This window comes from Tachysurus fulvidraco, chromosome 10, assembly GCF_022655615.1.
Source record: "Tachysurus fulvidraco isolate hzauxx_2018 chromosome 10, HZAU_PFXX_2.0, whole genome shotgun sequence".
In the NCBI taxonomy this organism is placed as follows: Eukaryota; Metazoa; Chordata; class Actinopteri; order Siluriformes; family Bagridae; genus Tachysurus; species Tachysurus fulvidraco.
The window spans coordinates 11,154,716-11,181,456 of record NC_062527.1 but is presented as its reverse complement, the minus strand read 5'-3'; the positions used below and the strand labels follow the sequence as shown (position 1 = coordinate 11,181,456).

General features: G+C 37.6%; 1 protein-coding gene across 3 annotated transcripts; it reads right to left on the bottom strand.

Annotated features, from left to right (window-relative positions):
- Positions 1 to 686: 686 nt before the first annotated feature.
- slc1a2b (solute carrier family 1 member 2b) lies at positions 687 to 26,021 on the bottom strand. 3 transcript variants are annotated; one of them, XM_027173212.2, is made up of 11 exons: positions 25,789 to 26,021; positions 11,650 to 11,789; positions 9,993 to 10,145; positions 9,635 to 9,885; positions 9,409 to 9,559; positions 9,182 to 9,308; positions 8,824 to 9,057; positions 7,932 to 8,126; positions 7,472 to 7,606; positions 5,918 to 6,149; positions 687 to 4,281 (listed from the first exon to the last, which is right to left on the bottom strand). In XM_027173212.2, exons 2-11 carry the CDS (start codon positions 11,777 to 11,779, stop codon positions 4,207 to 4,209), a joined length of 1,683 nt encoding a protein of 560 aa, XP_027029013.1. In that variant the 5' UTR covers positions 11,780 to 11,789; positions 25,789 to 26,021; the 3' UTR covers positions 687 to 4,206. The 3 variants fall into 3 exon arrangements, with proteins under 3 accessions (XP_027029013.1, XP_027029012.1, XP_027029016.1); XM_027173211.2 differs by lacking the exon at positions 25,789 to 26,021 and adding an exon at positions 14,973 to 15,296; XM_027173215.2 differs by lacking the exon at positions 25,789 to 26,021 and adding an exon at positions 14,973 to 15,295 and having other exon boundaries at positions 5,964 to 6,149.
- Positions 26,022 to 26,741: the final 720 nt, after the last annotated feature.

Genomic DNA, 26,741 nt, shown 5'->3' with positions numbered 1-26,741 from the left:
GATTCAGATTATAATGGTTTAGATTTTAACAGATATTAAGGATTTTATTTTTTTTAAACTTCCAATGAGAAGTAAGCTAAGTAATAAGATAAGCTAGCTGAAGTTGAGGTAAATTAGGCTAGCAGTGTGTTCCTCTTTGATGAAGCTGTCTAAGAAACAAAGAAAGGCCAGCATTAGTTATGAATCAACATTTATTAGTTATAATAATTGTATGTACAGTACACCAATGGTACAACACATATCGATATGTACGAACACACTTTTATTCCATGGGTACATTTTTTAATCTCTTTGCTCATTTTTTATCCTTTCTTTTTTAAATCAAAAGAAACATGAAAAAAGAAAGAAAGAAAGATACAGAGAGGAATTTAAAAACAGAACAGATGGTCCCAGTGGTGAAAGGTGAGATAGGTTATATGAAATTATATATTTTTTAATTAAAACATCAATTATGCATGTAGGATGACATAAGAGGAATAATTGTGTGGTACTCTGTGGTCTATATGATATCCTTTGAGTGTATTTTCTTGACCCATTCAACTGTAGGAAGAAGGGACCAATTTGCCTTGGGGTTTCCAAGATTGTACTTGACAAATTAATGTAGAATAAAAAAAGAATATTAGAGGATTAGAGGAAATGGAAATGGATTATAAACAGTAAATGCCTGTATAAGAGGATATTTTGGGATTGACTAGTTTTTTTTTATTTCTGGAAGTGAAAAAAGACCTCTGGACTTGAACCATAATTCAAGCAACATCTCTATTGGACAATCCAACAGAAACCACAAAGGAGCATAGAACACAATAAGAATGCTGCCAGTTTGACAAAAATGATTGCTCTTGCTTTCTGCCACCAAATTTCAAAGAAGCATTTAGCTCATCTTGGAGCTTTACACTTACTGCTCCTAATTTGATATTCTTTGCATCCTAGCTGAGATGGCAAAACATTCAAATGGCAAAACGTCAGGCGAAGAGCGGACGCATCCTTATAGTGTCAGACTTGCTTTTCTTGCCTTCTACTAAGATTTCCTAATGGCAGACTGTAATATATTGTGTGTTTATATCATATATTTATAATTATGTACAATGAAACTGAATGAACACATGACTTTTCCTGCAGGGAACAAACATTCAAAACATTAGATACAAAAATGATATATATTGGATATAGAACATTTATGTGAGATAGCTACATACAGCTATTTAAGCTTAGGAACAAGCAATATATTACACACAATTTTATATGTTTTCTAATCTAATACATGTATCCATGACATAGAAGGCACACTTCTATAGGATTATAAAAAGTCACGCAATTAAACACTACATTAAAAATAACAGAAAACAAATCCATTACCTACAATATGTACACAAAGTGCATGGAGGCACTTTCACATCATGCTTTGAAGTAAATGGTTCCCAAAAAAGAGAGAAAGAAAATGAAATGTCCACATTTCTGTGAGTTGATGACAGTCCTTAGGTACTAGAACATCATCAAATCAACATCTCCTCATAGGTGATAGTGTCTGATAAGCATTAACGTTGAGATAGAGTAACAGCAAATCAAAACACAAGACAGAGATGCAGTGATGATTCTCTTGGCACAGAACTCAGTGTTACAAAGGGCTGCGCTTTTTGTTATATTTGTGCTCCTCACAATGTGGTTTTCTACTGCTACAAACATATGTGTTAAGATTTTAAAAAAAATAAAAAAAAACGAATCATACAAAATATCCACACAATACATAGCGGTTAATGGTTTTAGAGGCAAGGCAGATTTTAAAATTGGTTACTAAGCAAATTTACTACAACCATCCATTAAAAAACATGCCTATGTATATGTTTTGTGCACTTTCATTCATAATTTGGTTAAGTGGTAATACTCTGCATTTCTGGTTTCAGTTATTATAATTCTTGAGGTTTGTGCTGTCAGTGTAGGTAGGTATTGCAGCATGGTGGGTCTGCCACAACAGTCATAGTCATGTTTCGGAAAGGGGAAATATTTTACGGAGTGAGTGTTAAAGGACAGAGACATCTAAGGATAGCAGTGAGTAGCACTAGTTCACAACTCTATTGTACTGAGATGCTCTAGCTGGTAGTGTTTTCTCATAAACTTTTGCTCTCTTCCACTTTTATTTATCGTTTTTGCCTTACGTTTCTCGTTTTATTTAGACTTGCTACATTTTTCTTAATTTCTGATTGTTTAGTGTGCTTTAAAATAAGAAACATGTCAAGGTAATGCGAATTGTAATGTAAGCCATAACATTGTTCCTTAAAATGTGCTTTTCATTTGATGTTATTTTAAAAATATTCCTTTTTATTTTGGCAGGGTAGAAGGTAAAACTTGCTTTCTTGATTTTAAAAAGTGTTTTATTTGTTTTATAATAGAAACTCATAGACAGTAAGTGTGAGAAGCTGAAACATACAGTGCAAGACTTTATAATGAAAAGGCAATAGGCAGTTGGCAAGCTGTAAACCCACTGTGTAATTGTAAACAGTAATCACTCTCCAGCATGTTCAGAGGGCTTAGTATAAAATATTTCATCTGGCTGCATTAGGAACATGTCTTCCCTGATAACACTGAGTGCATCTTTATTTGCCTGAGTATCTAACGTTCTACAATCTGCAAATAGGAGAAGAAAGAAAGGAGAGTGTAAGAATTTGAAAACTAAACACCTTGTGCTATGCATTCACTCATTTAGAGTACTGTACGTGATTATAATTTTTGTTTCGGGCACAAAGTTAAATTTTTTAAATACTTAATGTTTCACCCAATCAAGACAAACATAGAGATTAACTGTGAATGACATTCGAAGACATGCATTTTTAAATATGTTGTTAAAATAGCAATAAAGCTGCTTTTTATTTATTCCTTTTCCGCATGATGTGCTAAATATCAGTAGTCCGAGATATTTTACCAGCTCTAATGCTGTCTACAAAAGGCAGTGTGCGCTTTTAGGCTAAAGGTAGATTGTTTATTATTCACATCAGTTTTAGGGAATGTCAAAAATACTATGGGCTGTTGCTTGTTTGGTCCATTCGCTGATGTTCTAATTGGCCCTAGTCCCACCTTCTCATATCAGTTCTCTCATGTAAATAAAGGAGTAAATGGAAAAAAGAGAAGGTCCCAAAGGGGAAGCATTCAGTCTCATGGCTTGTGCTTTTGATTTCTTCATGCGTGTGAAGTAACATCTACAGTTATTATAATTTTCTTGTAACACCAGGGCTTCTTAATCGAATTCTACATGTAACGCATACTAAGAATTGTTTTTTTTTTGTTTTTTTTGTAAATCTGTCTTTTGAGAGAGTGTACACAGATTCTACAGAAGAGTTGCTAGAAAAGCGAACCTCATAACTTACTCAGTCAAACCCGACAGAGGGCAAAGTGATGATAAACGTAAACGATGTAGCTAAACTTATGCCTATGTTTATGGTATAGGTATTCAAATTTTAGCATTTGTAAACCAACTTACTGCTTGTACTAATTTCTTTCAGTACAGTTGGGGGAATAAACACTAGCCCCTGGTCAGTAATCATATATGCTACACCATTCGGATGGATTTTAATGTCAAGGTGATTTTTTTTTGATATGGTGTTGTTACACAAGCCCAGATCTGCCTGCAGATGACTGGGGATCTCAGACACACTTGGATAGCAAAGGCACTAACAGATTGTGCCAGATTATGGATCAGAGGTCATGGAGTGAGGTTATCCAGGAGTAAATGACTATTGCTGTAAAAGAACAGGAAGGCATTGGCACTGCACTGGCTTCTTTAGTTCTAAGCAAAGTGATGGGTTTTCTGCGTACTCTCTCCCTATTTTCTAAAAGTCATTAACAGCATTCAAATATTCACATCATACCAGTTTTGAGAGACACAGAATGCATATGATACAGTATATATTAATATCAGAAATACTTTAAGGTATACAATATATTATTTCTCCTTTTATTCAGCCAAGCCTTGCTTTCTATGCAAGTGTTAGTTCATAGGCACATGTAAGTGCACTATCAGACAGTGTGATTGTAATCCCTTGTTACATTAGTATAGGTTATTTCAGATAAAATGAACTGTAATGGGGGAAGCTTAAACTACAAAACCCATCATTTGTTCTGTTTGCATGATTTCAGCAGGTCTTTTTATTCCTCTCTTTTTTCAGTAGATAAAAAACTTGGGGACTCGAATACAGGAGGATCTGTGTGCTCGCATTAATCACTCTTTTGCGGTTCCTCTTCAATGAGTGCAAACTCCGTAGTCGAGCCATTTGTGGCCGCCGAGGTTACCTGGAAGCAATTATCAGCAAAATCTAAACAACACTGCATATTTAAAAAAGTTGATAAAAGTTGATATAACAGAATGATTTTCATTTAAATGTTGACAAAATACAGCTGCCTTGACTAATGACTAAGCTAATTAAATTAGCAAAAATTAATTACAGCTTGGTCCTAAATGTTGCATGTAATTGAATCACTTTGTGGCATGGATGTTGGTGCCAGGCAATCTGGTTTGAATGTTTTAGAAACTGCTGATCTCCTGTGATTTTCACACACAGCAGTGTCTAGAAGAGAATGGCCAAACTGGATTTAGCTGGCAAAAGGGCTATGGTAACTCAAATAGGCATTCTTTACACCCATTGTGAGCAGAAAATATTCTCAGAACACACAACATGTCAAACCTTGGAGCGGATGGGCTACAACAGAGGAACACTGCATCATGTTTCAATGCTGCCTGTCAAGAACTAGAATCTGAGGCTACAGTGGGCACAGGATCAGCAAAACTGGATAGTTCAAGAGTGGGAAAAGCCAAAGCTTTTTTTCAGTTTTAGCTATGCTATGCCCATTGTGTTTATATGCCTTTCTTCAGCTGGAACCATTCTGGCCATTCTTCTCTCTTACCCTGTATCTGTATGATTTTCAAATTTCTTTCTGGTATATTTTGTTACGCATTCAACAATCTATTAAAATGTAAACACATGTAGATGTAAGAACTGTTGGTATTTTCATGCATGTTTCATTGGAACTCAAAAAGCATGCAGATCCAACTTTAACAGCCAATATTCATTCAGCATGCATAGTTTTGTATATACAGTATGGAATACTTTATATAAGACATAAACACTAAATAACACAATAAATAAATAACAATAAAATAATGTATTATATGCACAGAAACAGAACAGACTATACATAGGTGAATAGCAGTATTAGATCTATTCAGTGTTATTTTGCCAAGCCACTACAATGGTTTGCATCTTTGGCTGAATTAGTTTAATTAGAGTTAATTTAATCCATATTGACATGCAAGCACAAACAAAAGCAGCAGAGCAGCAGCATTTCTGTCATATTGATAGTACAAATGTCTTTATGTATTTATATACACACGCCCTAAAGTTTTTTCATGGAAATCATGGAAATTGGAATGCACATAGACTGATTTCTAGAACATTACCATATTTTGATGATAAAGTGTTATGTCACAGCATTTGAGATAGAATTAAACCTATGGTGCAAGAAGTCCTAGCAGACATCTGTTTAAATGATTCATTCAAAAAATGTCCAACTGTTTTGAAAATGATGATATTATGTACAATGGTATAAAGAATATAAAATATTTGAGTTGAATTCCACTTTCATATCTACGCAAATGGGAATTATATATTATATATATTCTGAAAAGTATTTTTTTACATGACATAATTCCTGTCTTGACAGACATTTTGACAGAACAAATGACAGGAAACTGCTGCCTCTGAAAATGCCCACTGAAATATATACACCATTGCGTGTGGGTTGTTGTGTACATATTTACTCTGGCATGGAGAGCACAGACGTGCAGTAAATAACAGAGAAAGGAATGCAGTTGGCATGCAGCAGGGATGAGCTATATACAAGTCTCTATGTCCAGAAGCGTGAATTGTACCTTGCACTCATCTACTACGACTGAATTTGGAGCAGCAATGACGCACTGGTTGGAGTTGTTTTCATGATGGTTCTTGAGGTCATCATAGTAGGACGGTGTCTTGGTCATCTCTATGTCATCAGACTTCCCATGCTGAGCATCCAGGGCATCCAGCTCAGCTTTAGACAGGTGATACACAATCCCAGCACCGTATGAGTCACCCACCACATTGACAGAAGTACGGAAACGATCCCTAAAATAGAAAAAATACATCAGTGAGAGAATGTGAGTCGGCAAGAGCTTTCACTGAAATTCATATCTATTTACTTGTGCATGAAGCCATGTGTTAACCCTTCTGCAGACCTCCTTTGCATTCCTATGCAAATTAGGAGCGCCGAGTCAAGTTGACCTTGTCTGTTTTGACTGCTTATAAAAAATGAAGTATATATGATAGCTTTTTTTCCCCACCTTTTTAGTATAACTTGTTTCCAACATATTAACATATATTTTGCAAACATTTTTGTAATATTTGGTATAACAAACATCATTAATATGCAAAAATGCCTCATTTTCTAGTAAAAAAAACCCCCCAGAAATTTAGAATTATTTTTACTATAGAGGCACAAAGGTTAATGCACAATTATAGGCTGGTATATTTCAAAGCCAGGGGATTGTTTTGAAACCATTTTGACCATTTTTAATATCAGCAAATAATAAAACCTGTTTTTTCCAGGCCAAATTGACTTGAATGCTTATAAATCAAAATGCCCAATGCTTGTGTGTGTGTGTGTGTGTGTGTGTGTGTGTGTGTGTGTGTGTGTGTGTGTGTGTGTGTGTGTGTGTGTGTGTGTGTGTGTGTGTGTGTGTGTGTGTGTGTGTTTGTGTGTTTGTGTGTGTTTGTGTGTGTGTGTGTGTGTGTGTGTGTGTGTGTGTGTGTGTGTGTGTGTGTGTGTGTGTGTGTGTGTGTGTGTGTGTGTGTGTGTAGCATCATTTTGGTAGATCATATTTTGCCCTCTGCTAGGCAAAGGCATATCAAAAGTGTGAATTATTTACAAATATGTAGCTTTTTTTTTCTGGAGGCCTAATGAAATGCAATGCCCTGTGTGTGTGTGTGTGTGTGTGTGTGTGTGTGTGTGTGTGTGTGTGTGTGTGTGTGTGTGTGTGTGTGTGTGTGTGTGTGTGTGTGTGTGTGTGTGTGTGTGTGTGTGTGTGTGTGCATGTGTGTGTGTGTGGTGTGATATGTTCAACAAAAATAGACAAAATTAATATTACTTGCAAAGTTCATAATTTGGAACAATCCTGAAAAATTTCAGGCAAATATGTGGAAGGAAACCCAAGTTATGACACATTAAATTTTCCAGCCGAGGCAGATTGACCCGAGGTCTGCAGAAGGGTTAAATCAACAGCTTTCTCCTCTCCTCTACACTGGTTTCATGTCAAGATAGTAAATAAAATTTATATCATGTCAAGGTAATAAATGAAATTGCTATCATGTGTTCAAATAATATATACATTTAAAAAAATGTAAAAATCACTGATAACTGAGGCCATGAGGCCTATTCAAAATATACTCACAGAAGCCAGTCAACAGCAACCAGAAGACTGATATCCTGAGTCGGCAGTCCCACTGCTGTCAGAATGAGCAGCATGGTGACCAGACCTGCACTGGGAATACTGGCTGCTCCAACACTGGCCAGAGTAGCTGTAAGACTGATAACAGGGTATTAAACATTTTTACAGTTAGAACAAAAGGCAGGGAGACAGTTGTATGTAATGTGACCTTTACTAACGAATGAAATAGTATTTTGTGACTAAGTACAAACATATACAGCATACTATGAGAAAACTGGCAGTGGTGGTCAGTTAGTGGTCAGTTAGCATTAGTCTAGAGTATAACGTATATGTATGAGTATGTTTGTTGCCTCAGTGACTTAATTTATGAGCCTATTTTTAGTGTCTAGTGAAAGATAACATGAAAACAGCAATAACTTTAAGGATGTTAAATATCTATTTATCTATATACACACAGGCTTACCTGACTGTGACAATCTGACCAGGGTCCAGGACAATGCCATTCATCTGGGCAATGAAGATAGCAGCTACTGCCTCATAAAGAGCAGTGCCATCCATATTGATTGTTGCACCAACAGGCAGTACAAAGCGGGTTACTCTCTTGTCAATGCCCAGGTTGTCCTCTAGACAGCGGAAGGTGACAGGAAGCGTGCCAGCACTATAAGATGGAGTGTTACACAATCAGTCAATGATCAGAATCTTTTACTCAGATAAATCATTTGCAATCTGTCCTCATGTAGTGTTTTAGGAATCCATTCCAGCTTCACTCTTAATCTGGGTAGAAGAAGGCTGAAGACTATAACATGGTCCCTTGGGAGATTCCATGATTGGGGAGGATTAGCATTTATAAAGATATATTAGGTTAAGATTAAAGACATTTACCTTCTCAACATTCTTATTATTTGTGCATCAATGCATGAATCCAGTTAACACATCTTGCTTGAAACATGCTGATTTTTTTTCCATAGGCCATACATTATAGGTTATGAAAAATGTACATTCTAGTTTCCTCAAACAATAGCAATTCTTTTTTTTAGCATCCTATACCATTCCTTACACCATGGACCATATTTTTTCCATATTTTTATTAGCATAGCATGCCGCTTATCCCAGTTTTGTATATTTGCTCATTCTTGAGGGATAAATGGTACTGCAATTTTTGAACCCTCCTCCTACAAAAAATGGCACTAAATCTGCCATCATAAGTGAAGGAATTTGACTTATTTATACACATTTTACTGAGGAAATCAATACTGCTGAACATATTAAACCTGTTTACTACTTTTACAGTTTAGATTGTATCTGTATATCACAGATGTGCTTGTCAGGGTAATAAGAGAAATAATATGTCATACCTTGAAGCTGTTCCCAGGGCAGTGATCCAGGCTTGGAAGATACCCATGAAGAATGTGAAGGGATTTTTTCTCACAATAGCAAAGTAAATGCATGGTAGGAAAATGGCACCATGAATGATGAGGCCAATGATGACTGTAACCATGTACATCCCCAGCTGTCTGGCCACTACTTCCAAATCCTTGATGGAGATAATCTTACCACAAATCAAGCAGGCAATACCGAAGGGAGAATACCTGTAAGTGAAGATATCAAATCTCTTGACAACAATCAAAGTTTTTAGAAAAAGAGACATATGCATGTACATAACTGTGGTGAGGAATCTCTTTCAGACATCCCAGGTGTAATATTATCACTTACCACATGATCAAGATGACGAGCTTCATCACAATCTCATTCAGGATGTTGAAGAATTCAATCATTAGCCTTGCCCTCTCACCCATCTTGCCCATGCAGATACCAAAGGCAATAAAGAATCCAATCAAACCTGAGAGAGATTGTAATGGCATTGATATTCAGAATTTAATCAAATTAGTAAACAATCCAATTTCTGAATTTATTCTGTTTATGTGCAAGTGTTTTCATACCCAAAACATTCATTCCACTCTTAAACTGCAGGGACTTCTTTTCCTTGAATATGGGAGGAGGCTTGGTGGCACCCGAAAGGAATTCATCCATTGTACTGTTGGTGTCATCATATTCTGGCTCAATCTCAACCTTCTTTACAACAGTCTGGATCTGTAAATACACTCAACAGCTCAGTAAGTGTGATAACGGACATTTAAATTCAGAAAAAAGTGTATTTTATCTAACCTGCTGGAAGCAAGCCTGCACCAAGTTCTCAGGGAAGAGGTTTCTAATGAGGTCAAAAAAGGCATCAAGGCTTGAGACATCATCGTTCTTGAGTCCTTCTCCAAGTCCCTCCTTTAGTTTTGGGTTGCCAGGATGGATGATCAGCACCAGTATTACTCCCAGCACGGCAGCAATTATAGTGGTGGTCATGTAATAAATCATGGCTCTAGTACCCAGACGGCCACTAGACTTGGCATCTAGACCTGCAAGGCCTGGATTGAGAATATGTAACATGTTAGTGCATCTACCTTTTATTTTCTGAGCTGCATTATGACCTTTATCCTGGTGACATGATAGTATATAATGTATATCTAGTTACCTGTGATTAAACTGGAGATGATGAGAGGAAGGATAAGCATTTTTAGCATCCTCATTAGAATGTCTCCAGGGAATGCAATTACCATGACAATATTGTCATCAATAGGAGAGGCCACACGCAGCAGACAACCAAATACAGCTCCCAATATCACACCTGGGGAGATATTAGTTTGAAAACGGGACTGAAAGGAGAAAATGAATGGATTCATTTCTCACAGATCCATTCATTATTCATTCTTTCTGGCATGTAATTTGCATAGATTTTCCAAAAATTAAAAATGTGATAGAATGTCCATGCAGTCTGATTGCCAACACACAGATTTAGAAACCTTGGTAATATTGATGGCATGTGGTAATACTGGTGGCATGTTTTTTTATGTTCACACTACTGAATAATGTGGTTAAACAAAGACAAGACTGTGAACTAAGAAGAAAAAAAGGACATAAAAATGCACCGTATTAACAGTGTAAAACATAGTTACAAATAAGATGTATGCAGGGTCTCTAACCATGTCTTTGAAGGCAGCTATGTCAAGAATGGTGCTACTGATCTCTAAATTAAAAATCTTGTTGTAAACCATGGCCTCCTACAATAATTTCCCAAGAGATTACACAAGGCTTGTCTGTATTAATGGTGACTCTGTGGACCAGTGAACAGTCAGGCTGGAGCCCTCACAGCCAGACCATATAGTGTGCAGGAATTGTCCATCTACCATGAAAGCAGACATTGGTCTTTTGTTCTTGTGGCAAAGATTAAGATCCAGAGAAGCTGCTCAATAATGCTTTCCCTTAATAAAGCACACCTAATTTCTTAGCAAGCATGCCCTTTACAACAAAATCCTCTTTCAATCAAGCCTATTGACTTCTAAAACATCAGGAACAGTCTGTAATAGAGTCTGAGAGTCTGATCTATATCTGAAATGGAATCACTACTCTGCTTTTGCTCTCATTGCAGTTCAGAAAACAAGCAGCTGGGTGCTATATGCCTTTTAGATATGCCCTAAATACAGCTGCATGTGTTTACTGTATGTGCACTTAAGGCATGACTTCACACGTGATGTGCACACAGAGTGACATGGTGTTGTTTATGTACTAGAATCCGCAATGTGCTTGCTCAACCTGATTAACATTTCAGAAAGGACAGTTTCTGCCTTTCCAATACACCCGTAAATTAAGCCTGAACACAACACACATCTTTAATTCAAAACCGTTGATGCAGTGGCTTGTAAAACCCCTATCCCCCACATCCCCTATGGCAAACAACTACACAGTACAGCCCATAATATTCACGAAAATTTGAAAAAGTTAACATATACATGTATATTTAGAAATAAAGCAAATTACTTAATCACTTCTGGAGTATATCGTTTCTATCAGAAGTCACATGAAAAGCTGTATGGAATCAGATTGCAAACATCAATTCAAGTGTGATCTCTATGTAAATACACCTGCACCTTAAAGGCCATTCAGATGAACAACAAGAAGCCAGGGATAACTCTTAAGGAGATATCCACAGTTCAGATGAAAGACAAAAGTCTTGTTATTACAAATGAATAATAATTATAATAAGTCAAATATTAAATCAGGATGGTTAAGCATATTATATATGGAAAGACAACTGGGGTTGATGAGCCTGTAGACTGAGATCTGATACTCACCCATAACTGTGAGTGTGAGGAGCAGGTTCTTGCGCATCTTCTGGCAGATGAGCGCACATTTGGAGCGTGGTGTGGCCTCGATGGGCTCCAGGTGGCTCTCATGCATTCGTACCTCCACTTGCTTAGGCATGCTGTTGGCACTGTAGAGTCAGACAGAGAATCACGTTGATATTTGTAATCTGTAGCATAAAGCTTCAGAGCACACTGAGAGAATGAACTGAACTGGACTATACCAAGTAAAGAATTACTTAGGAAAATGAACAGATGGATGAGGGTTGTAGTGTGACTAGGCTGCTGATGATTAAAAGCAAAAAAAATCAGATTTGTGTGCAGTATACTTTGCAAGAGACACTGAGCTGTTAAGAAGGAACAGATGTTGAGATGTTGGGAGTGCTGATGGGCTCCTAGCACAGACTCTTCAAATGTGAATTTATGTGAAACCAGGCAATAGTTGTATGCTTGTCAATGGGGGCAGTTATTATTTAGTAAGAAAGTAGACAGGCAGAATGACTTGCGTATGATTTAAAAGTAATCTGTGCTCATACTCCACAATGCACAATGTAAGGCACAATTCTATTCATGACCTGACATCCCCCAAAAATATATAATGTTAGTGGCTTGGCTATACCTGGGGGTTTTGAAAACAAATATGCAACCATTTTTACCTTCTGCATAAACTCCCTACATTATAATAAATTCCCTATATTCATCCTGCTTTATACCCATTAATGATGTAGTGGAGCTCACACATCTGACAGACTGCCTGTTAGATGTTTTAATTAGTGAGGCAAGTCAGAGAGAATGTGTGTGTGTGCATGTGTGTGTGTGTGTGTGTGTGTGTGTGTGTGTGTGTGTGTGTGTGTGTGTGTGTGTGTGTGTGTGTGTGTGTGTGTGTGTGTGTGTGTGTGTGTGTGTGTGTGTGTGTGTGTGACAGGTCTGAAAACAGAACATACTGGCTTTATTTCTCACTCATGAAGGACCCATGAGCAGTTTTCTCCTACAGTTACCATATGGATGTCAATCTAACTATTTGAGTAAATATACTCAGGAGGATTGGAAACCCAGTTCTCAGTGTTTTGGGGATGATTTGAAAGCATCAATAAAAGTTATTCATGAACTGGTATGCTATATTGGTATGTTATATTGTTTTACAATGCTGTGTAATAAATTATAAGTAGAGTAACACTTTCAAGTAGAATGTGAATTTAAATTCCTACAAAAGGGGCATCCTATTCCTGGAGTCATGGAATATTTACATTATGACATTTCATAAACACCCTTATCTAGAGAGACTTCAATTTTAGGGTTAAGGGCCTTGCTCAAAGGCCCATCAGCTTGTGGACCTGGGATTTGAACTCATGACCTTCCAGTTGTTAGTCCAACACCATAGTCACAAGGCTACCACATCCCCACAAACTGTAAAATTGACCCTTGATCTCCGAATGAAAAGGAAGGCATTTGTAGGAGTTGCTCAGAAACACTCTCTCTCTCTCACTCATTTTCTACCGCTTATCCGAACTTCTCGGGTCACGGGGAGCCTGTGCCTATCTCAGGCGTCATCGGGCATCAAGGCAGGATACACCCTGGACGGAGTGCCAACCCATCGCAGGGCACACACACTCTCTCATTCACTCACGCAATCACACACTACGGACAATTTTCCAGAGATGCCAATCAACCTACCATGCATGTCTTTGGACCGGGGGAGGAAACCGGAGTACCCGGAGGAAACCCCCGAGGCATGCTCAGAAACACCTAATAGGGAAATCATTATTGGACCGCAGCAGTATAATTATATACAATAAATGAATGGACTTTTCGTTGAAGAAGAATATTTAGTTCATGCCTTTCCCCATAGGTAGCTGTCATCTAAACAACATAGTGTATGGAATTAAACTAGACTATGTCTAGTTGTGTATGTGTGCAAGGCTAGAATGTCCAAGAATATGTGCATCTTTCCTCCTTATTGTTTGTTGTTCTTAGCTAATTGAGCACCTTTTTAAGGAAAGGCTAAATGTTTTTGTCCTAATAAGGCATTCCCTACATGCCCCCTATAGACAGAACAGTTGGTCAGCTGTCAGGCACACAGATGGAGCCTCATAATAGTTCATATGTGTGAATATGTAAAAGTGGAATTTTACCACTACGGTCTCTTAGCAAATGCTTTGACACCTTCCTAACAAAGTGAGTCTAGATCATAAAGAGTGTAAAGTGAAAGAGTGAAAATCCTTATATAGGATCAGTGCTATTGTGTGATGCTATAAGGTAGGAAAACAAGAATTTAAATAATCGTTATTCTACCAGCACGTAGAATAATAAAGGAAAACTATAGGTAAAAATGGTGAGGCATTGCATCTAAGTTAATGCAGGATCTCATTCCCGTAGGCCTTTTAAATGAGTTAAGGCTGTGCTGAATAAGGTAATTGAATTTCTATAGAGCAAAGACAAATAAATGTAATAAAAGGAAAAAATAACAAGGCACAGAGCTGGAACAACAGATTTTAGGTTCAGCCTTGGGAAAATATATGCTTTTCATCAAGGTGCCAATCACAGTGATATTTCTATACCATCTGTTTTTTCAAACCTCAAATTGCCGGGTATCTCCAGCTTTATCTCTCATTTTCTTTTCATTCCATATTTAATGACTTTACTAAATTTATAATATCAGTTATAATTTTACTTCCTAAAGTTAACAAAGAATTTCTAGCTTTCCTACTCCACCACCACCACCACCACCACCACCAAAGTGAAGGCTACCTAAGTTCACTCAACACAGTGTCTCTTTAATAGAGTAAGTGTATGACCTACTTTCTATTCCAATCACATATAGTGACCTTCCGTCTAATAGAACAAGGTCATACAAACAACAAGCTACATGCATCACCTGCAGTAAAGTTGGGCTAATATGCAGTAAGGAAAGCCACCGGCCCTGTCACTCCAGCCAACAGATAATGCGGAGAGCACACTGAGTCATGATCATGAATATTCTGAGGCTGTTTCTCCTTCATTACATTCAACACAACACATGAACCTAAAAAACATGGTGCAATCAATGGGCAAGTGCTTCAAGCAATGAGATTTAGAGGTTATTGGTAAAATACCCTAAAATGTATAATGTTATGTCATATGCAATTCAAAGAACTGATGGAAAATACAAATAAATTAAAATCATACAGGCAAAAGGTATCATTAAACATATTTACCAATATGTAAAGCAAAAATATTAACCTAATATTATGCAAAGCATTTAAAAGTTGTCAAAAAAGCACTAAATACTGTACTTTTTACTTTAAAAAAAAAACTAATAAATTGAAAAAACTTACGTCATCACAGTCTCTCTTGATTAATAATAGCCAACAAGATCTTCACTTCAAGCTCAGAATCTTGTGTTCCAGGTTTAAATGTCTAAAAAAATTAAATAACAAATCTTCTTCCAGTGTCCTAGGCTCCAAACTTAACACTAATAACAACTTCCAGTTTAGCTTCAGGTTTCTACCCTGTGATCCCCTTAAAGGCCTTTCGTTCTACTCCAAATCCAAGCCCAGGCCACCCCTGGCGTCAGATCCTGACAATAAGGACCAACAGCAAAGCTTCAAGTTCTGAACCCCATCCACCAGTCTAAGTCCATCCCAGTGAGACAGAGAGAGACTGAGACTCTCCAAAGGAGGTAGCTACAGTGGGAAGGAGGAGTCTCTAACCTTAATCTCCCAGAATGTATTCTTATCCGTTCTCAGGACCGGTCTCTTAACAAGAACCTCTACCATGATAAAAGATTCAAACACCTCATCATGGATAAAAAGTCCACAACATATTCAAATTCAGAATTTACAATGTATAACAATGACTAAGGGCACAGTACTGGTGCTAATCCCTAGTCCAACATTAATCACATTAATTATTCATAACAGAAACTCTAGAAATAAGTGTATTATGCAAGAATGGTAGGTTAATCTGAAATTAATCCATTTTATACCTTTGAGCACTAAAAAAACACCACTATAATAATGTATCTCTTGTAAGAAAAAGCAATAAATCCATTAAAAGTTTGGTTGAAGAATGGAAAGGGAAAGCTGGAGTCACATTAAAATGTAGTGAAAGACAGCTCCATGGTAACAGCCACTGGAATCCCATCACTTTTTAAGGGGCCTAGGACACCCTGCTTTTTTGTTTAAAAAGAATCTTGATGTATAGGGAACGTATAGGAAATGTGGACATTTGTGTGCATGTGTTGCTGTGTACGGCTCACAGTTTTCAGCCAAAAGATCCCAGTGAGAGGCATATTAATCTCTCTCTATCTTTCTCACTCTCTTGGCTAGCACCATGTGAAGTTCCCTTACTACCCCTCTCCTCATCTGAGAACTCTTTGTCCCATACTCAAACAGTGTCAGTGGCCCCTGCTATCCCATAACCCCCCACCCCCTGCACCCAGTCTCGTTGCCCAAGCTCGGCCTCCGAATTTGCATAGCGGAGGGAGGGATGGTGGGCACATGCAGAATGCCAGCTCCATTTAGGCCACTGATGTCATGCCTGTGCCCACCGTGGGAGAGCTGTAGAGGGGCTTAGAGGGTGATGGAAGGCCTTTCTCCTCTCTCTCCAGCCCTTCTTTTCCGGTATGAATGAATCTTTCAGAAACGGCAGACCATTGTGCAGAATAATCGACAGCGATTATCCCGATTTTATGCTGCCTTCCCGGAGAGAGTTCTCTCTCTCTCTCTCTCTCTCTCTCTCTCTCTCTCTCTCTCTCTCTCTCTCTCTCTCTCGCTCTCTCTCTCTATCTCTCTCTCTCTCTCTCTCTCTCTCTTTCAGAATCTCCAGGCCTTTCATAGAGGATTCAAGGCAGTGATGGCTCTGACAAGTTGTCTTAGCAACCACAGAAAGAAAAGAGGGTAAAAGAGAGAGAACCCTTGCACAACTCTCGCTTAAGTCACCAGAAAAAAAAAAGAAGCAACTGAATAATATAAGAATATGAAAATACAGGTGATTAGATATACACTAATGCCAAAAGTGGTATGGAAGAACCAGTTTAAAGCTAGACACTACAGAGAGAACCAGTAATGATTATGAATTGAATCAGGTCTCATTTGCATAAATATATAAGTTCTGATACATAAAATACTTAACAATAATAGCTGGTGATAGAAATTCACATGTAGTGTCTTGCCTGAAAAAAAAACACACAAACACAATGTTTCCTCTCATTACGCTGGACATGTTTCATATGTTGGCGTTAACACACATTGTGAAGGCTCTATATTGGTTAGATAGCCCTCCCCAACCCCTGCTCGTTTGGGAGCTCAAACTCTTGCCATGTTGATCTCCAGCAGTTTGGCTAGATTTTGCACCTCTGGGCTTCACAATCAGATTTCCATTCTTAACCATCACACACTGGAAAATCTACATTAATATTAGCAAATGATTAAGATCAGTTATGTTTGGAAGTAACAAGAAACAGGCATTTTGTTAATAGTTCTAATTTTATTCAATTCCTGTCTAGTAAAATTTGTCCCTATTTTCAGGTTACGTACAGTATGGAATTGTATCTAGAACAAGAGGAAATATCATAGCAGTCAGTTTCAGTTGTGCTGCAGGTGAAAAAAGGGAGAGAAATTGACCATGACTATCTGAAAATCAGTTTTACACACACACACACACACACACACACACACACACACACACACACACACACACACACACACACACACACACACACACACACACTACACAACATAAACACAGCCTGACGTCAGCGCCAGAAGCAGCTCAAATCTGAGCAAATCCAGACAAAGGTCAAACTGCTGCTGTAGGATGCAAATGCACTTAAACACATGTAAAATACAACATGCTACAGGCTGTGCATGTGATGTTCTGATGCAACAGTATGCATGGATGAGGATGACTGATCTGCTAATGAGTCAGTTGTGCAGTTATGCAATATCTGAAGATTCTTAATTACACTCTCTATATATAAAAAGTAATATTTTTGGTCCATTAGCTGTCATATAGCGTTATTTATATGGTTGTTATGGCAAGGAATGTGGTCATTAGATATCCTCAGGCTTTGCATAATTATATAGCTAACTCATGAGGTGTTACTGCATTGTCTATAACATTGACTCATCATTTCTATAAAATGTATAAAGAGATTTTGTCACAGAAATCTATCAGGTACGGAAGAAGAGAAGAGATAACAGAAGGTGAGGTTTCCATCATCAGCTGTTTATCTACCTGAACAAAAACACATTATTGGCTATTATATCCAGTGCTATCAGCATGAGTAAAGTGCTTTTCTTTGTTTGGAGCGACCTTCTTGTTTTCATAATGAGGAGGTGATTAGGGAATTATGGGAAATTGCCATTCCACTGCATGTCGAGAGCTTTCACATGTGAGCAGCACCATCGCAATTATGGCTAACAGAGCCATTATGCCAAGACTGATAGCTAGAAAACACCAGAGGATACTTATTCAAGTGGTAAATAGCAAATAAATAAAATTGGGCCCTAGAGATTAAGGACTTTCTGCTCTGCTTTCTGTGTTCTTCCTTTTTTAATTTTTTTTTTGGTCATCCATCTCTACAGAAAGAAATTACTCTACTCTCAAGAACTCTGTCCAAATCCACAAGGGCTCATCAGTGTTTAGTATCTGACGGTTGTAGATCTCATATTCACCCCTTTATTGATTAACACATCCCAGTGGGAAATCTCCTGGCCTTATCAAGTCTAGCAAGTCCAAGCTTTATGATTTGCATCAGTGTGTGTGTTTAAGGACAGGTCACTGTAATGCATTGCACTTGATCAGCTCAGCTCAGCTCAGCTCAACTCGAATCCCAAAGGATCTCATTAAATCAGCCTGGACCAACACCCTTCCCCCGCTCTACTACTCACTCGTACAGGAATAAGAACACACACTCAGAGAGAAAGCGAGAGGGACAATGACAAAGACTGGGGTGATGACTGTACATTGAGATAGCTGATTGGATCAAAAATGGGGAGTGGTAAGAGTTTTATACCGAATAGTTTTGACAGCAGAGAAAAACACTTCACACATAACATATTAAAATCTCTATGTACGTATGTATGTATGTATGTATGTATGTATGTATGTATGTATGTATGTATGTATGTATGTATGTACTGTATGTATGTACTGTATGTATGTACTGTATGTATGTATGTATGTATGTATGTATGTACTGTATGTATGTATGTACTGTATGTATGTACTGTATGTATGTACTGTATGTATGTATGTATGTATGTATGTATGTACTGTATGTATGTATGTACTGTATGTATGTACTGTATGTATGTACTGTATGTATGTATGTATGTATGTATGTATGTACTGTATGTATGTATGTACTGTATGTATGTACTGTATGTATGTACTGTATGTATGTATGTATGTATGTATGTATGTACTGTATGTATGTATGTACTGTATGTATGTATGTACTGTATGTATGTATGTATGTATGTATGTATGTATGTATGTAAAATGGGACACATGTTGTAGGAATATGGATAATTTTCATAAATAAAATAATTTCAAAGAAGGCAGGGCATCGTAAGTGTGTGTGTGTGTGTGTGTGTGTGTGTGTGTGTGTGTGTGTGTGTGTGTGTGTGTGTGTGTGTGTGTGTGTGTGTGTTGGGGGAAGAGAACCTGAGTACATAGGGCCCTGGCATGTGAGGGGCCCTCGACGATCATTTTACAATTTGTATTAATGTTGTTATTTTACTATCTGCGCGATCTATTTGACAGTCGTGATTATGTGCTACTTCTAGTTCTCCGCTGCTTTGACACGAATCTACGTAGAGCCCTCCCACCTCCAGCGTGCATGCAGCAATGCACAGACTGGACATAATTTTATTGGTTGCCTAGAAGCGATGCAAAGCGCGCATTGGCTGTGAGGGATAGTAGAGAGTGCGTGGACTTGGCGGATGATACAGGGGAGTTTGTGAGTGTTCCGCCGGTGTTGAGAGACGCGATAATCGCGCCGCCATTGCACATGATGTCAAAACCAAAATCTGGCTATTAGAAAAGAAAGGAGAGGGAGGAGAGAAAAAGAAAACAAAATGAGGGAAAACAACTCCTCACAAGTTTTTTCTAAAGAGAGCCGGTGAGATCTAAAGCACTACTGCACAATGTCAGTGCTAGCCAGTAAAATGCTTGCTAAGTTGCTGCACAATTGTCTCTATTTCCATAATACACAACTTTTTTCCAAGCATGTGATACTGTAAATGTTCTTATCATACTACTAAACTCTGAAGTAACACGGAAAGTGTGAGAAGTATTTTTAGAGATTCAATGTGAATATAAAACAATGTTTGCACATTGTGAGTTTTTGCATCAAAACATTATGAACGTGCTCCACTATTTTACATGAATAATGGTATATATCATTGTAAACTGGCAAAGTATGAATGAATTAAAAAAAAAATAAGCACATAACACTCTGTTCCAGAAACAGCCACAGAAAGTGAACTGCACTTTTTTATAAAATCACTGAATCATATGTCCTGTCTATAGTAATGCAAATTTTAATATACTAATTGCTATTCATTTTACATTATCATTTAAAAAAGTGAAATAGGGGCCCCCACACAGTATCTTTGCATAGGGCCCACGATCCTGTGCTACGTCCCTGAAAGAAGGACTAAAGACTTAAGACGGAATTAATGTGTTCATTACAAAAGACTGAAAATTCTACAGAACAAATCCTAAGCAACCAGCAAGAATTCCAACAACGATACTGGATACAGGCTTTAGAAATTGATTTAGCAACTAGTTACAAACAGAATCAGTGAAGCTCTGATTAGCATTGCGATCCATAATAAAACCCAAACTCCACAACCTGCAAAAGACCTGCGATGGAATGTGTAGAACTATATCCAAAGAAAATCATACATCACATTTCTAGAATGATTTCTATTCAATACAAGCTTACATTTTGATTGAAATATTATCAGAATGATGCAGATAATAAAAAACAAATTCTTCTTTTAGCATTATGTTTAACTTTTCATGAGTGCAGAAAATCTTCCCTGTAGATCCTCTTTAAAATATTATACTGTTAACTAGACAAAAATCCTTGAAGAATTATTTCAATCTAATAATATCCTTAAACTGATTTTGTAATGATTTTGAAATAGTTTTTTCCTGCATAATGATGTACTAAAAGCTTTTTCAGAAAAAAAAAAACAGCTATTTTCTAGAATGAGGTAGAGCCATTTATTTAGACAGCCTTACAACTGTTCCCAGGAAACAATTTAATTTGATTATATGGGATACCAGTGCAAACAGCCATTGCCAGGTTGACCCTGTATTTGCATTTTATATATAATACTGGCCATGCTCTCAAGAAAAGTGAAAGCAGATTCAACATATCTATGATTGTTATCAGAAGTAAGAAGCAATAAGACAGGAACCTACTAATATGGTATAAACTATAATACAAACTTTTACAACTGAAACCAAAATCATAAATTTCTATAAATTATGCCATTGTTTGTTGTTAAAATTTCAAACACAGGTGAGTGCATACTGAAATGTAACCAAATCACTGATTTTCATACAGTGAAAAATGGCACACAGCAGCAGATAATGCAGAGTAGCTATGGAGCCTGCAGGAGAGGTCATAGGTAGGTGGACAGACAGATGGATAGATAAATAAATGAATGTGATTCCTAATTAACCACATGATGTGGTGAGCCAAGTCCACCACAAAACATCCACTGTTTGGGCAAGCCATTGAAGCAAACCACTCTTGAAATGCGCCAAGTGCAGAGGAATAATAGAGCAGTTTATAGGGCTTCATGCCCATTCACAGGCTCCCTGGGATGGGAAACTCTTACTGCAAAGGTTCAGGAGGGGTTTTTTAATTGTTTCCTCATCTCTCTCTCTCTCTCCTGCTTTCAAATGTAGGACTGACAAAGAAGCAGTGAAGGGGATTGTTTAGTGTTCCACTGGTCCAGGCCGGAGGTAAACACAGGCAGCCCTGTGTGCCTCCATGGGGTTGCTGGGAAGAGGTGGGCAAAGCGCAGCAGAAGAGGGGGAACGGGGGCCCTCCGGAAGAAGAAGGTGGTGGGTGTAGGGTGCTGTAGTGTCTCCTGGGGAGAACTAACATTGTGAGTGGCATCAGGGTTCACATGCGTGCCCGTTAAGATCGTTAAGTAAAAGCGATGAAGCTCTACGAGATTAAGTGAGTAAGTGGCAGCTCAGCCCTCCGCTCCCACAGCTCTGGGTATTTACACACTCAAGAGTTGAATTAATGCCCCACAGTCCCTGATGCTGGCACAAAGATACACACAAAGCTTCCTCAAAGGCCCATTAGAGACTTAGCTGCAAATTAAATGAGGGATGAGAGGCTAGAAGAAGAAACTAGAAGAGGGTGAGAGATGCCCTGAGGTTCATCCTTGGTTCTTAAGATGGGTTTGGGGTGAGAAGAGATTGTTCCACTAACATTTGAGTCTCCAAAAGCACCACTCAAAGCTTTTTTCTTCTTCATCTATTAATATGAGCTGAAAGGGCACATTCCACCATATATGGGTACATTCAGAGACAGTACAGAAGGTTTTATTTTGTATACAAGTAGATTAACATGTACTGTAGCTTTCATAGTCTTCCAAATGTGCAGATGATGATCATGCCCTTATAGTGATTAAGTTAATTAATAAAATAGATCCATCCAAAGGCTTGCTAAGCTTGGTAGATCATTAACTATTAGATCTAAATATATTTCTTCAACAAATAGTTCATTTCATTTTCAATAACTGCTTTATCTTGGTCAGAGTCATGGTCGATCTGGAGCTTTAGTCCAATCATAGGGCTCAACAAACTTCAAATCTGCTAAATTTAAAAATACTTAAAAAAATTTATTCTCCTTTATTTTCAATTAAATGAAATGGAATGAATTTGCAAATGCAGAGTCTCTGTGATCAGGCCTGTAGGACATAATCAACCATTTATAACAGTATTAATTTCTAAATTGATAGCTATATTATCTGAGTATATCACACCTACAAAACAGGGACATAACAGCAAACACCTTCAATTAAGATTATGAAATTAGACAGAGTCAACTGGTGCTGTTCTTCCATAACCATACTTTAGGACTGTTGATTATAAGATTAGGAATAGGGTTACAGTATTTGTATGAAATTGAGGTTCAAACAATCACTTGACTGCATAAATCACAATTGTTGTACACATCTTTGCAGATTTCTAATCAAGTTTCTAATCATTCCTTTATACCGCTTCTATACACTTTAACAGTGGTATGAATGTTTCTGCCAGAGGATTTGCTGTTGCTGGTTTGAGAAATTCCTGATCCCTTTCTGGGATTTTTGCACAAGACAGTCTTATTTGTAACACTACATATACATTATATTTTACACTATATGTGCATGCTGTGTAATCACGCTTTTATAAAATCAGTGGTTTAAGAGAAGTTTTTGTAAATAATTTCAGAAGTAAAAGGGAGCATGAAAAACATCTCTCATTATCCCAAAGGATTCATTTTGTCCAGCTCTCTAAATTGCTAAAAATGTGTTAACAATTTATTGAACATTAAATTACAAAGTCGTGATGAATGTTCAATAGAACAGTGATGGATGTCTATTACAAGCTCTTCTATTCTAGCTTTCTGAATCTCAGGTTTGTTAGCACTGCTCTTGGAAGTGTTCACAGATTTTAACACTCCAGACAGTGGAAAGAGCAAGTGACTAATCCCTCTGTGCCTTCAAATTCATTTATAGTCTACACAAGCACTAAATGAGTAGGAACACAAGGAGAGAGAGAGAGAGAGGGAGATAGAGGGAGAGGTGTGGAGCAAAACAGATGGAGTAGGACAGGGAGGAGTGATGAGAAGGATAGAAAAAAGAGTTGGATGGCTCGGAGTTTGGCAGTGTCTCCATGTTCCCATGAGGATTACTCAAGCGCTACAGTAGATGCCGCCGAGTACCACCCTGTCCACAGCTCTGAATAGATTAAATGGATATATACACAAACATACACACAGGCACACACACAATTCTGAAGTCTTCTCCACTTCAAAGACTATCTATTCCCACATACAGTATATTATCATTATTCCATTTTTCCTTTCTTCTTATTTCTTCTCCTTTTCCATGCAATTCTTTCCCATTCTCATGAGAAGCAGTTTGCCAGGTTAGGTTCAGCTGCCCCAGGCATCAGGCATTGACATGATCTATCACTTGTCCACCCCCACCCCTTGCCACATTATCCCTTCCTAAAACTCCTACAGCTCCCCAAATGAACAGAGCCCCACTGTCCTCATCATTTCTCTCTCTCTCCTTTCACCTGTTTTGCACTTGTAAGACAGATCTAATGGATAGACTTGACTCCCTGCATCTTAACTGCTCTACTCTCTACAAGAAGCCACTTTTTTTTACCCTAGTTGAAAATAAATAAATAAATAAATAAATAAATAAATAAATAAATAAATAAATAAATAAATAAATAAATAAATTTTAAACATAAACTGAAATTCCTCTTTATGATGCCTGATATTTTTTTTTTTTATTCTTATCAAAATACAAGAAACATGGCATCATTCTCACATCTCATATTTTGAGCTTGTCTTATTTTGAGAGAAGCTTGTCTTAACTTGACAGATCCTGTAGACTCTCTTAAGAATTCTTGTCTATTGCATTTGCAGAAAACAAATGCTCTTGGTCCACTGTGCATACATACATGAAGGAAAAGACAGATTAGCATATGATTGTTGGAGATTTGGATGATGGACAAACGAGTATCTATATAAAATAATGAAAAACAAGGTAAATGCAAGTCTGCTCGATAAGCACACAAAATAATAACTGTTCGTTTTACCAAAGGCTCCACCTTTCTTCTGCTGTTAGGAATTTAATGAGAAGGGCCTTTGGTCACAAACAAAACAAATTACCTGCATGGTTCGTCTCACCCATTCAGATTTCCTCCACAATTACACAGACCACAGAATTCCATCAGCTACAAGCCTTAGGGCAGACATTGCCCTGTGCTTAGATCTCGCACTGGAATTTCAATGATCCCCCAAACCCAATACAGTGAGTAAATCTTTTGGCCAAACATTTGGCATTTCCCATATGTTTTGCACAATTTTCACATGCAAAAATTTTTCCACATTATTTTTTATTTTTATTTTATCTATCTATCTATCTATCTATCTATCTATCTATCTATCTATCTATCTATCTATCTATCTATCTATCATAATTTACAAGGTTAAGAGGTGAAAAGATTTCTTATTCTTTATAAAAGTTTGTGTATTATGTCCTAGACATGAATTACACAAAACACCATATTGTTGAATAATTTATAGCAGTATGTGACTGTTACCCAAATAGAAATCAACCAGTCAATCAATCAATCTATCTATCTATCTATCTATCTATCTATCTATCTATCTATCTATCTATCTATCTATCTATCTATCTATCTATCTATTTATTTATCCTGTGTCGTGTACGTGACAGGTCTTATTCCTACCCAGATCAGAAGGGTTCTATGTAAGGACTAGTGTTGCACAAAGACGCTATAAATATCATGTTATCTCTCGTGGCTTTATTACATGCTGCTCTTCTTCGTTAGTCCTTAGGAATCGAATTCAATAAGTTTCAGTACACCAAAACGCCTTACACCACACCGGGACAATTGACCAATAATGCACGCAGATTGATGAACACTATAAGAGCTGATTGTTTCCTGCTTGGTTTATTTTGTTCCCGGAAGCGCGGTGCGTTATTGCGCATCGCGCGCGCATGAAGCGCACCGCTCATGTGAATGAGAGTGAACTGTGAACTCAGTGATGTTTAATCCTCTTGTTTATTACATCCTGAGCCGGGTTTTACAAACGGGTTCAGAATAGTTGGATCAGTCGTGAACGTTTAAATAGTCACAGACATCCAGCATGTAGAAATATCCTGGACATTCTGGCACTAAACCAAATAAGACATGGCTGTGTTTTATAGCGTTTAACGTATTACCTTAACCTATAAGGATACTTACAGTAGTTAGAATCACAGTTACTGTAGCTGTTATAGATGATCTAGTGCAGTGTTTAATCTTACTCTATGGAAAGCACGCTGTCGCATGTGGTTCTGTCAGCTGAGAGAGACTTACGTTTGTTGTCTACCTGGAAGAAATCAGAGGCTTCTTTGGCGCTCTGCTGTCGCGCATCCACTTCTTTGGGTGAAGAATCGCTGATATGTGGAGAGAGTGAGAGAGAGAGAAAGTGAGAGAGAGAGAAAGTGAGAGAGAGAAAGAGAGAGAGAGAGGGAGAGGACGATGATCTCTACGGGGTAATCCGTGGAGCTCTGTGCTCAACAATCCCACTGAATGAATGCTGCTTCACTGACGACCGAGTGTGTGTCGTTCACACTCCTCCTCCTCCTCCTCCTCCTCTTCCTCCTCCTTCTTCACCTTTTCTGTAATTTGCTCTCTCTCACACACACTTATTGTCTCTTTTTGAGACACTTTCTGAATTTTTCACTTTTTTCAACACGTCTTTTTTCACACATTCAGTGTGTTGTTCTTTTTTCCCATGTAATTATATTTAGTTCACATGATTCTCATTTGTTTATTGAAATTCACATGCACATGTTTCTATGTGATTGCATACAGCATTACTCACATAAAAACATGTGAAAAACACATGATCAGCTGTGGAATATGTGTGAAAACTGATATTACCTGATGCATGATGGCTTTTTTTATTTCATCATATGTAAAGATGTACATTAAATACATTATGTCCATATATATTCATATTTAAAAATATATTACAGTTAAGAAACATGGGTCCTCAGATACAGGGTAATGCTTGGAGCTCTGTGCTCAACAATTCCACTGAATGAATGCTGCTTCACTGTCGTTCACACTCCTTCTCCTCCTCCTCCTTCTTCACCTTTTCTGTATTTTGCTCTCTCTCACACACTTTTTGTCTCCCTCTCTGTCTGTAACAGGTGATGTTACTAATAGGCAATCACCTGAAGATCAAGCTATGTGCTTTAATATCAAAAGTGCTTTAATAAACCTTCAATATTTCAGGAGAACCTATAATACTAATACTAATA